Source organism: Phaseolus vulgaris, chromosome 6 (assembly GCF_000499845.2).
Source record: "Phaseolus vulgaris cultivar G19833 chromosome 6, P. vulgaris v2.0, whole genome shotgun sequence".
Lineage (NCBI taxonomy): Eukaryota > Viridiplantae > Streptophyta > Magnoliopsida > Fabales > Fabaceae > Phaseolus > Phaseolus vulgaris.
This window is the reverse complement of record NC_023754.2, coordinates 27,548,729-27,561,441: the sequence shown is the minus strand read 5'-3', so window position 1 is coordinate 27,561,441 and position 12,713 is coordinate 27,548,729. Positions and strand designations below refer to the sequence as shown.

At 33.3% G+C, this 12,713-nt stretch overlaps 1 protein-coding gene across 1 annotated transcript; it reads left to right on the top strand.

The window, feature by feature from the left end:
* The first annotated feature begins 4,814 nt into the window (after positions 1-4,814).
* Positions 4,815-6,085, top strand: LOC137833574 (uncharacterized). The gene is made up of 2 exons (XM_068641915.1): positions 4,815-5,228; positions 5,417-6,085. The coding sequence occupies exons 1-2, from the start codon at positions 4,815-4,817 to the stop codon at positions 6,083-6,085; spliced, it is 1,083 nt and encodes a 360-aa protein (XP_068498016.1).
* Positions 6,086-12,713: the final 6,628 nt, after the last annotated feature.

The window sequence follows — 12,713 nt, the reverse complement described above, 5'->3', positions numbered from 1 at the left end:
AATGAATACAATCACATATATTTTAAGTAATGAAGGATGTAATTCAAAATGAATTAATTTGTCTCATTTTAGTTCTATTAAAAATTTAAATATAAGTAAAAATTCATGAGAAATGCAGGAAGCCAAAAAAGGAAAATATATATAGGAGCAGCTTCAGGAAATTGGAGTGAGGCTTCATCCTATGATTCTGAAATTCATTCTTATTGGTGGCGAATTCCATTAACGGATGTTGGAATAACAGCCCTAGACGTTGCAATGAAAATGGAACAAACTGCTTTTGTAAAAGAGTTGGTGGAACGTATGGAGCAAGAAGATATGGAAAAGGCCTTTTGTTTGGCAGCGATAACTGGAAATGTGAAAATTGCTGAAATTCTTCTTAACAAGAAGAGAAGTTTGCTATGGATTAGAGACAAAAACGATATGCTTCCAATTCAGTTAGCCTCTTCAGCTGGGCACATTCGAATGACAGAATTCTTATTTGAAAAGACTTCAGAAGACAAAGAAAACAAGCTACCCCTCCCAGACATTAAGAAGCTATTTATCTTCACCATCAACAACAATATTGACAGTAAGTTCATGCACATTTCTTTCGCATATTTAACGGTTGTATGTTATGATTTCATTTTTTTCTTACGCGTCTGTTCTTCTCTTAACTCTCGGCATATGACAGCCGTGACATCAAAATTATTGAAAACGGAATCAGAACGGCTTACTGTTGAAAACGAAGAGAGGTCGACAGCTTGGGAAATGCTTGATCAATGTGAGTTCTCACAATCCTTAAACACTTCGTTTTTCTGAGTCTAATTCTGAAGAAAACAACCTATTTATCTGTTATTAATAAAAATTAATTGATGTTATAAACTTAACTTTATCATAAATGTGTTATAATGTCAACCATTATTTTTTTAATAATTACTTACTTTATCATAGCAGTAAAATCATACTTTATAAACACCCCTTTTACCCTTATGTAGTTTGGTAAAAGAAATTAAAGAGAGGAAAATTGTTGATTTTGGCTTAATCCTAAGTCCCACATCGGTGAGTTCATTGTTTGGGAGGAGGTTTGAGGGTTATAAATTAAACTCTCCTCCTTCACTGTTAAATATCTCAATTTGTAATATTTTCTCCCATAATAATAAAAGTGAGTTGTTTCAGCTGTGCTCGGAGATTAGGCTAAATTGGCCGAACTCCGTTAACAATTTTCTGGTGTGTTTTTTTCCTCTTTATCTCTTTTATTATTCTGCTCTGTTTATTTAATATTATTTGTCGGGTAGCTTTGTTAGGGTTTTGTTTTAGTGGAAAAATTACTTGTTTTTCCCAACAAGTGGTATCAAGAGCCGAAGGTTCGCCTTGGGTTGTTTGAAATTATTTGTGATATTGAATATTATATTTTGAGTTTGTAATGGCAAATCAAGAAGAAGAAGCGAAGGATGTATCCAGAGTGTCGGGCTCCTTGTCATCATGGTCGAGGTTCCCGGTGTCCACTTTGAAATTAGCGGTGGAAATATTTGATGACACTGGACATTTTGGCATGTGGCAAGGAGAGGTCTTGGACTCTCTTTTTCAGCAGGGTCTTGATATTGCTATTGAAGGAGAGAAACCAAAAGAGGTAGAGGAGAAAGACTGGAGTATCATCAACCGGTTAGCATGCGGAACTATTCGATCTTGCCTGTCCAGAGAGCAGAAGTACGCCGTAAAAAACGAGACTTCTGCACACAAACTGTGGAAGGCATTGGAGGACAAGTTTCTGAAGAAGAGTGGTCAGAACAAGCTCCTGATGAAGAAAAGGTTGTTCCGATTTCACTACCAACAAGGTACTACTATGAATGCACACATCACTATGTTTAATGAATTAGTAGCAGACCTGTTGAATTTAGATGTGAAGTTTGAGGATGAAGATTTGGCTTTGATGTTATTATCATCTCTTCCTGATGAATTTGAACATTTGGAGACTACGCTCCTTCATGGGAAGGAGAATGTGTCGTTAGATGTTGTTTGTTCTGCTTTATATAGTCATGAATTGAGAAAGCAGGATAAGATGAAAACCAAATCAACGACATCAGAAGAAGCATTGGTGGCAAGAGGTCGTCAGCAAAGCCAAACAAAGAAGAGAAGAGGGATGTCTAAGTCTAAAGGTCGAGCCGTTGCCAAAGATGAGTGTGCTTACTGTCATGAGAAATGACACTGGAAGAAAGACTGTCCAAAACTACAGAAGAAAGAGAAGGTTCCGCAAGATGCAAATGTTGCAGAATGCAAAAGTGATGTGGAATCAGATATCTCTTTAATTGTCTCGCTTTCAGCATCATCGTATCCAGATGAGTGGATATTGGATTCAGGTTGTACCTATCATATGTGTCCCATTCGAGATTGGTTCTTTGAATTTCAAGAACTTGATGGCGGGGTTGTTTACATGGGTAATGATAATCCATGTACGACAACTGGGATAGGTTCAATCAAGTTGCGGAATCACGATGGATCCACCAGAATTTTGCGGGATGTACGGTACGTGCCAAAGTTGAAGAAGAATCTCATCTCATTGGGGGCTTTAGAATCTAACGGCCTAGTTGTGACGATGCGAGATGAAATTCTTAAAGCAACTTCAGAAGCACTGGTGATGTTGAAAGGCGTGAGGAAGAACAATTTGTATTACTACCAAGGTAGTACAGTGGTGGGATAGTAGCGGCAACAACTTCTAGCTCTAAGAAGGATGTTGAGGCAACGAAGTTGTGGCATATGAGGTTGGGACATGCTGGAGAGAAATCCTTGCAAATTCTTACAAAGCAGGGATTGTTGAAAGGTATGAAGGCTTGCAAACTTGAATTTTGTGAGCATTGTGTTCTGGGAAAACAACGAAGAGTGAAGTTTGGCACTGCAATTCACAATACCAAGGGTATTCTGGATTATGTGCATTCAAATGTGTGGGGACCTGCCAAAACTCCGTCAATCGGAGGTAGGCATTATTTTGTCACTTTTGTGGATGATTTTTCCAGGAGAGTTTGGGTGTTTACTATGAAGAACAAAAATGATGTGCTTGAAATTTTCCTTAAGTGGAAAGCTGAAGTTGAAAACCAGACAGGAACGAAGATTAAGGTTCTCCGAACAGACAATGGAGGAGAATACAAGAGTGATCCGTTCCTGAAGGTATGCCAAGATTGTGGCATAGTTCGGCACTTCACTGTTAGAAAAACACCACAGCAGAATGGGGTGTCAGAGCGTATGAACAAGACACTTGTGGAGAAAGTTCGTTGTATGTTGTCTAATGCTGAGTTAGGCAGAGAGTTTTGGGCTGAGGCTGTGACATACGCTCAACATCTCGTCAATCGTTTGCCATCATCTGCTATAGATGGCAAAACCTCGTTAGAGGTATGGTCTGGAAACCCTGCAACTGATTATGATTCTTTGCATGTTTTTGGTTCTATTGCATATTATCTTGTGATTGAATCAAAGTTGGATCCACGGGCAAAGAAGGCTCTTTTCATGGGCTTTAGTCCTGAAGTGAAGGGATACCGTTTGTGGTGTCTAGAGGCAAAGAAGACGATTATCAGCAGAGATGTTACCTTTGATGAATCTGCCATGTTAAAGAAGGTAAATCCAGAAGGAGCTGATAGTACTCCGCAACAGGTGGAGTGTGCCCGGAAGCAGGTGGAGTTTGAGCCGACAGTGGTGATCCCAACACGAAATACCACAAGTGACTCTCCTATGGCAGAAGAAGAGTCAGATGAGGAAGAGGTTCCTACCCAAGAATCTCAACAGCAATCAGCGCCAATTGCAGTTAGAAGACAGAGACGAGATATTCAGAAGCCTGCTCGTTTCATGGATATGGTTGCCTATGCACTTCCAGTTGTTGATGACATTCCATCCACTTACCCAGAAGCCATTCTAAGTTCAGAGAGTGGTAATTGGGCAGGTGCGATGGAAGAGGAGATGCAGTCTTTGAAGAAGAACAAGACGTGGAAGCTGGCACAATTACCAAAAGGTAAGAAGGCAATTGGGTGCAAATGGGTATTTGCAAAGAAAGAAGAATTTTCTAATAAAGAAGATGTTCGCTACAAGGCAAGGTGGTTACAAGCGCCAAGTTTGAACATTGTTTAGACTTGGTTAATATTTTGCACATTTGAAGTTGGCGTCCGGAGGCGCAAATTTGAAGCACTGCAAAGTTTGTTTTGTTATGTTTTGAGAAGATTTGTATTAGGTGGAACTTGAAATTAAGCCAAGGTGGAGATTTGTTGATTTTGGCTTAATCCCAAGTCCCACATCGGTGAGTTCATTGTTTGGGAGGAAGTTTGAGGGTTATAAGTTAAACTCTCCTCCTTCACTGTTAAATATCCCAATTTGTAATATCTTCTCCCATAATAATAAAAGTGAGTTGTTTTTGCTGTGCTCGGAGATTAGGCTAAATTGGCCGAACTCCGTTAACAATTTTTTGGTGTGTTTTTTCCTCTTTATCTCTTTTATTATTTCGCTTTATTTATTCAATATTATTTGTCGGGTAGCTCTGTTAGGGTTTTGTTTTAGTCGGAAAATTACCCGTTTTTCCTAACAAAAATAACCTGTTTTTTATTCTCTTTCATTTTCTATCTATAAAAATGCAAAGTGTAAAAGAACTTACTTTTTTTTACTATAATTTATACCATTTACCGCCCTCTAAGTCCTAGAAATATATACATCTAGTTTATTATCAAAACTTCAAATAACAATATTTTACTGTTGTTATGATCTCATTAGTTACTATCTATATATTAATTAAGATGGGCTAATGTGATTTTATTTGACTAAATAGTGGGTAAGTGAATGTGATTAGTAATTTAAACTCAATGGCAGTCATTTGCGAGGATACTATTGGCCATCAAAATAGTGTAGGTTCGGTGTGTAATGGAAGGGAAAAGGAGAAAGATACTTTCAATGCACAATTGTCAAAAGCAATGTTCAATGCAGCAAAATCAGGAAACACTAATATTTTAGAACTCATTTTGAAGCATTATCCTAATTTTCTATTTGAAGTGAGTTCCTGCAAACAAAGCTTACTTCACATAGCTATTCTACATCGACAAAGATCTGTATACAAACTAATATTAAAGAATGAGGTTGCAAAGAATGTTCTGACAAAACTGGTTGATTCTAAGGGTAATAATGTTCTTCACTTAGCTGGAGAGATGGAACAAGCTGAAAAACAATCCAAATTATCAACACAAAACGTTCTAATGAGCAGTGAGGAGAAATGGTTTAAGGTACGTACGTATATATCTACACGATTATCATTTCTTTGTAACGATAATGTTTTTCCTGTTTACTTATTCTCTTTTTTATGCGTTCCTCAATGCATTTATAATACTTTTTTTAATAATTAATTTGCTACGTACTTATGTTCTTTATCTTCCTCATTACATTAATAGTCATCACTTTTGACCAAACACAGGACGTGGAGAAGATAGTTCCACGTGCAATGAAAACAATGAAAAACAACGAAGGTTTGACTCCTAAAGAATTGTTCTATAAGAGACATGAAAAGTTGCACAAAGAATCAATATCAGAACTGCAAGCTACAGCAAATACATTGTTAGTGGTAGCAACTCTGGTCATCACACTAGGGATAACCGGAGGTATGACCGTTCCTGTTGAGGATATTGATGGTACACGTACTCCTTTTTTTTCAAGGAAGATATGGTATACGTTTTTCTTTCTATCGCTTGCAAATGGAACATGTTTTTGTGTTTCGTCTATGATGTTCTATGGTTCGGTTATTCTTCCCTCATCTTGGGAAAAACCAAAGGAAGAGTCTGTTCGGTTGCGACAAACAAAGTTAGTTTTTGGGAATGTGGCACTTTTCAGCTCACTTGGACTCATGTTTGTTGCTCTAGTTTCCGGCTGCGTACTGGTCTTTGAATTCTTATCCAGTTGGATCCTTTATGTCATTTGTGCACTTGGTTTACTGGTATTGGTTGTACATGTTACACCTGATTTTAAGCGATTGATTGGCATTGCGTACTCATTACTATTTTATTTGGAGGAGGCTCACACAACAATATTCTGGCTAATTAGTAAGATAAATCGTGTCTTCCTCACTTTCTCAAAGGAAAAAGCTTAAATGTGGTTCAATGATCTAAAATATGAGATTGTGCTTAAGAGTTTTGGAGGATAATAAGATGAAAAGTTTGCACGACATTTCTTGTTTTAAGACTGTTTTAAATTTCAACTGCACCTGTAATTATTTTCTTTGTAATTCTATTATTTGTTTATTCATGGTAGAGAAATGTTCATATCAATTGTAGTTGATGTAGATCTATGAATATGTGTACTATAATTACTCTATTTAACTAAATTATTGTATGTGTGTGTACATGACTAATTTGAACTCAAGGATAGCTTCATCTCAAGAATTTATTGGTAATGAAGATATTGTAAGATCGTTGTTTAAAGGAATGGAAGAAGAGAAAGAGTCTCTGAACTATGCAAAAATGTCAACAACGATGTTCGATGCGGCAAAATCAGGAAACATTATGATTTTAAAATCTCTTCTCAACAATCATCCATATTTGTTATTTGAAGTGGATTCCACTAACAAAGAAACTTACTTCACATTACTATTCTATATCGACAAGAAGCTGTATACGAACTAATATTAAACCAGGGGATTCCAAGAATCTGATGGTACAATTGATTGATTTTGAGGGTAACAATGTTCTTCATTTAACTGCAAAGTTGGATAACTTAGAAGAAAAATTTGGATTATCAACAAATTATGTTCAAATGCGTACTGAAGATAAATGGTTTCAGGTATATATATCTTACTTCATTAGCGTTTAATGTTAATCTCTTTAATATTTTTTTCTACCAGTTCTTTAAGGTAGCATGACCTCTCTCCAGTTTATAGATTGTAAAAAAATGTCAATTTTTCTCTATGGCAGAGAATTCATATTTTTTAAAGTATTTAAATACATTAAATTTAAATGAATCTATTTCAAATTATATTTTTTTAGATAAAGTATTTCAGTGATCCTAAATATATAAAAAAATTAAATATTATAAATAAATTTTAATAATTCAAAATTATTAATAATGATAATTTTTTTAAGTGAATTTTGTTTGTATGTATTCTTCTGTAAAAATTTTCCCAGATTTTCATTGATGAAGTTTTTTCTTTGTGATTGATGTGGATACAAATTGTTTTTAATTTGTGTCATTCACAATTATTTTATTGATTGAAGATTTTTTGAAGACTATTTTTGTCAATGTTGAACAAAAAACTTTCTGATGTAGGTATCGGTAAAATAAAACCATAGTTGAGGTTGATTGAATGTTTTTCTAATTAATTTAGAAAAAAATCCTATTTTATTCTATTCTTTGCGGATAAAAAAATATAACTAATATTCAATAAGAAATAATGAGAACTTACATTGTCTAAAAACTTTATAATTAGTAAAAATAATAATATTAATCCAATATATTGAAAAATAACTTTAGCCTAACATTAATGTATAGTCTAGATAATGTCAGTCAAAAATAAACATCATTGACTTTATTCTAAACGAAACTTTTGGTAATGTTGATTACAAAACAATGTTAAGATATAACACATTTAAATTACCATGTGTTAGTTTTAGTTTTCCTAGAACGGGAAAAACATAAATTTGAAATTATTTCAAATTCTATTTTGTTAATAAAAGGTGGGTTAGGTGCAGGTTTAACTATTTCATTTCTATTCTTAAAGTAAAAATTTATTTTCATTCTTATTCTCATATCTTTTGGATATTAATTTTTATCTCATTCTCTTATGTTTGTATTTGTGTTCCATTTCTTTACAATTCTAAATATTAATTAAATAATTTTTTTATAAAAGTTAAAAATCACAACAAAAGAAATATGTAATTGTCATGTATTCAATGTGAAAAGTATACACATTTACATAAAAAAGTTATAATTGTATAAATATCAAATAATAATTAGATATTGTCAAATAATTATAAAAAAAAAAGTAAAAATATTTGTATAACCTAGAAATAAAAATCAAAGGAAAAAGAAAATTAATAAAAACATTTTAAATTATCTAATAAATTAAATATGTTTTAATAATTTAAAACGGAAAGAAATGAGTATTTGATGAAAATTAGGACAAGAAAGAGGATATATATTCATTCTACTCTTATACTCAATTTAAAAAATTAGATATTATCATATGTATATCTTTATCCAATCAATATGAGAATTCATCCTCAAAATCAATAAAAATAGGTTCATTTGTCATCTCTATTATGAGCTTCTAAGCTGCAATTCATTTTTCATCTCTATAATTGAATTTATTTTAGAATTTCTCATTCAAATTATCTTTTTAGATTTTCTATCTGAACACTTTATTATTATTTTTATAATTAATTTTCTACCTCTTTGCTCTTCATCGTACTAAACATTTTAGTTTCATTTTTAACGAAACGAAACAGGAAGTGGAGAAAATAGTTCCACCTTCAATGAAAAGAAAGAGAAATAAAGATGGTTGGACCCCTAAAGATTTATTTTATCAGACACACAAAGAGTTGCACAGAGAATCTGCATCTGAACTGAAAGCTCTGGCAAATACTTTAATAGTGGTGGCAACTCTTATCATCACCTTAGGAATTTCCGTTGCCATAACCATTCCTCTTAATGATATTGATAGTACACTTACTCCAATTTTTCGGAAGAAGACATGGTATACGATCTTTTTTGTATCAGTTGGGCTGGAAACATCTTTCTGCGCTGCATCTATGTTATTCTATGCTTCAGCTATTCTTCCTTCAAACATGGAGCCAAAAGATGAGTCTATCCGATTACAGGAAAATAAGGTGAGATTTGGTAGTGTGACACTTTTAATATCTGCTGGATTCATGATGTTTGCTTCTATTGCCAGTGCCACGTTGATCTTTGAATTCTTATCCAATTGGGGCCCTTATTTCACTTTTGGAGTTGGTTGCCTGGTATTTCTTGTGCATTTTACACTTGTTCATACTCTGTGGAGTAACTATATGTCGCACTTGCTGCTAACCTTCTCCAAGGTAGCTCCACTGAAGTTGGAAAGATTGTTATGGCCAATCCGCAAGATATATGAATCCTATCATTCATTCAGAAAAAAAAATGGCTTAAATTAGTTGGAATAAACTAAGTACGTATGACTGTGCCCTAGTGTTCTTATCTGAGTGTTTTATAAGATGGCAAGTTAGCAAGAACATTTATTTTCAAGACTGAGTGAGAGTGAATCTGTTGTATGCCTTTTAAATTTCCAATCTACATCTTTCCTCAAATAATAACCAGCTTGTGCTTGCCATATATGAAAAAAAATTATGGGAAACCTCACCTTGATAAATACATATGCCTCCTGAAATCGGAATGAAAAACATTATCTTTCAAGCACTAGATGACCATTTATGCTTTACCAGCATTTTTTTTTAATCTAATTAAGAAGATTAGCATCAATCAATCAAACAACGTAACTATTGATAAATTAACGTGATCGAAAAAGTGTATAATGCAAAAAGAAAAAAGAAAAAACAAGAATCAAGAACTTGGCCTCAAACCCTGATAATCCTTTTCCCTCTATTCTATTTAGCAGCTCAAAAGCAAAGAGGCATTTGAAAGATAAGGAACACATTAGGTTTTAGTCCTGGTCAATTCTTTTTTACATCAGAAAAATATATCTATATATATTCATAGTTACTCCAACCCGTATACATACTCCTGAGAATTACTGTACTAAAAGAAATGAACACTTTCTGCCAAACGATATAAGGGCCGAGTTCCAGTACCAAAAACCAATCTATAATACAATCACAGCTGCAACTATCTATATATAAAGGATTTCAAAAAGAATAATCTAATAAACATTTACAGAAACAGCAGTATGTTCTTTACTTACGTCTTTTGCTCCAAATTGCTAAAAAATTCATTGATGTCAAGTGTGATAGAGAACCGCTACCGGAATCCGAAAAAACCAACTTGAAACTACCTTCTTTTCCGACAGGTAGGTTCAAACTTCGAGTTAAACAGAATAAAAGAACTTAATGAAAATAAATTATATTGGGTCGCTGGGAGACTTCAAAAAAATTGGGAAGCTCTATTAATTGTCTGCGGTAAACTGCATCCGTAGCAGTTTGATTCAATAGCTATAAATAAATAGTTGGATTCAATATTAGCTATAAAACATTATATGTTTATAACTTCTTATAAAAAATAAAATAAAGTGTACTGTGTTAAATGTGATAATAACTTTGTCTCATCATAGTAATTGAACTTTTTAATTTTGTCTTTATGCAATAAATTTATTTATTTTATACTAAATTTATGGTTAAAATAATTCTAATATCCTTCATGCATTTTTTTTCTAATATCCTTCCTGCAAGTCTGGTATAAAATAAATTAAGGAATTAGAATTTTTGCATTAATATTTAAATCTCGTCTCAAGAGAATTAGGAACAGTAAATTTGTTATGTGAATGATCGAATTGTGTTAAAGATATATTAGCTAGAAAGAAAATTACATTGAAATGAGTTCATAAAATTCAACTCAATAAATATTTCTCTGTAATATTATCTTAAGTTGCTACTAAGGTAAATTTGGAAAGGTGAGGGGTGGTGGTTGAGAATCTGGTGTGTGATTTGTGTGGGAAGGTGGAAGAGTCGTCCTGTCATCTGTTTTCCGTCTGCGAGTTTACCTGGCGAGTGTGGTGTCTTTGTTTTGAGTGGCTTGGAGTGTCGTTTGTTATTCACAAGGACCCTTTGGTAAACTTCCAACAATTCAGGTTGTGTTCGGCTTCTGATGTGGTTAATGACGTTTGGGGGGCGATTTGAGTTGGTGTTGTGAGTGGAATTTGGAGACATAGGAAGTCGGTGACCTTCGACAAGGGCGTGGTAGATGCGCTCGAGGTATTTGCACTAGTTTAGGTAAATGTTTGGTCTTGATTTTTGCAAAGTCCTGTTGTAATTCCTTTACGTATCTCAACTGGGTTTTGAACCCAATGGATTGTATGAGGCTGGTTGTTTAATGTTTTCTTGTGTTGCTTTGGTTGTTCCTTATTTAGTTGGAAGGTGTATTGGTTGGAGGTTGGTAAGGCGATAGCTATTTATGTATAAGGGTTGGATCACCCCAGAAGTGGTTCCCATTTATTTATTTTTTATTGCTGATAAAAAAAAACTTTTGAATATATTTTCAATTTAAAATTATATTCACCTTTTTAAATTTGTAGCAATCAATGCTTTTAGATCTTTCTATTTTATTACTAAACACAATACTATTTGGTATACTTACCAAGAGTTGACACAAAGGTGCATTTTATTCTAACAAATTTCAGTCATTATATCTAATTATTTATAAACTTCTAATAGACAAATTTCAGTTCTACCCTTATTATAATTGATGTTTGGTTGCCTATGTTATTTTAAACTATATATATCTTGATTCTCTAATTCACATTACATCGACCAATGAGCATGCTCATATGTAGTTGAACTGTATAGTAATTTTAAATTGCTTTGTAGTTAGTATGAAAACTGTTTCAAATTGTTTATTGATTTAATTACACTTGAATGCATCACATGCTAAGAATAAAGAAACAAAAAACAATTGATTTAAAGATGCAAGGAATATTGCATTGATGTAAATGCGCGTAACATAACAGGTGTGAGACCTGGAGGCATTGGCAGTAGAATTCCAAGTCAACATGAAATGCAAGCACGTTTTTTTTTATATACAATGAATAAATGAATATAATGGAACATTTATGTTTCCAATAAAAAAAATATAAATGCAAATTACTTCGGAGCACATGCTGTTACAACTCACAGCTCCTATTCTTATGTTAATATACTAATTTTTTTTATCAGTAATAAAGATTGAATAACAGGAATCACTTAAGGGTGATTCAACCCTTATACATACCTAAAAAAAATGAAACAATTTCACTGGTCTCCCAAACCAACAAATAGAGAGACAAACAAATTTACCACTAAAAAACCCGTATAATCCGTACAATTTCAAAAACTAACCCGTACAAAATCAAATCTAACTCGTATAAACCCAAACAGACTCAAAACCAAACTCAATATAATCTGTTAATATGCTAATTTGCATAGCAAATTCTCTAGTCCTCTAGTCCACATGTGTACAGTATATCCATACAAAACAACCATATTACAGACATCTAAAACATATGATTTACCCAAAAAATCAATAGTTGTTACATGCCAGAAAAATTGTCTACCACGTATGAAATGGGGAATAACATAACAGATTTCAAACATCTATATGTTCCTCCGTTCTGCAAGTGCGAACTATTGAGTTCCAAGATTGATGACCATGTTATAAGATTTTGCAATTACACCACAATTTTCTTACTAAGATGCAATTACCAAGCCAGAGAGTGTGTTTTGTTTTCTTGTAGTATATGTAGATTAGATTAGAATTTACTCCTAATGTGAAAATTATTATCTCAAAAGTGCCAAAAAATAATTATTTTAGAACATGCAATTTTGCTCCTTTTGTTTTGGGATGATTGTAAGATTTCTTAGACTTCCATGGTTTTGGGGTCCAAAGAAGAGTCTATTTTAAGATCTTCAAAGCTGATTCAGACAAATTGAGAATTTGGATTGAAACCTTGTGCTGTGTGTTAGAGATTTTTCGGACATAAAATCAGACTTTATCCACACTTTCTAAGGTGACAAAAGTATATATATACACGTAACTTTTTGGAA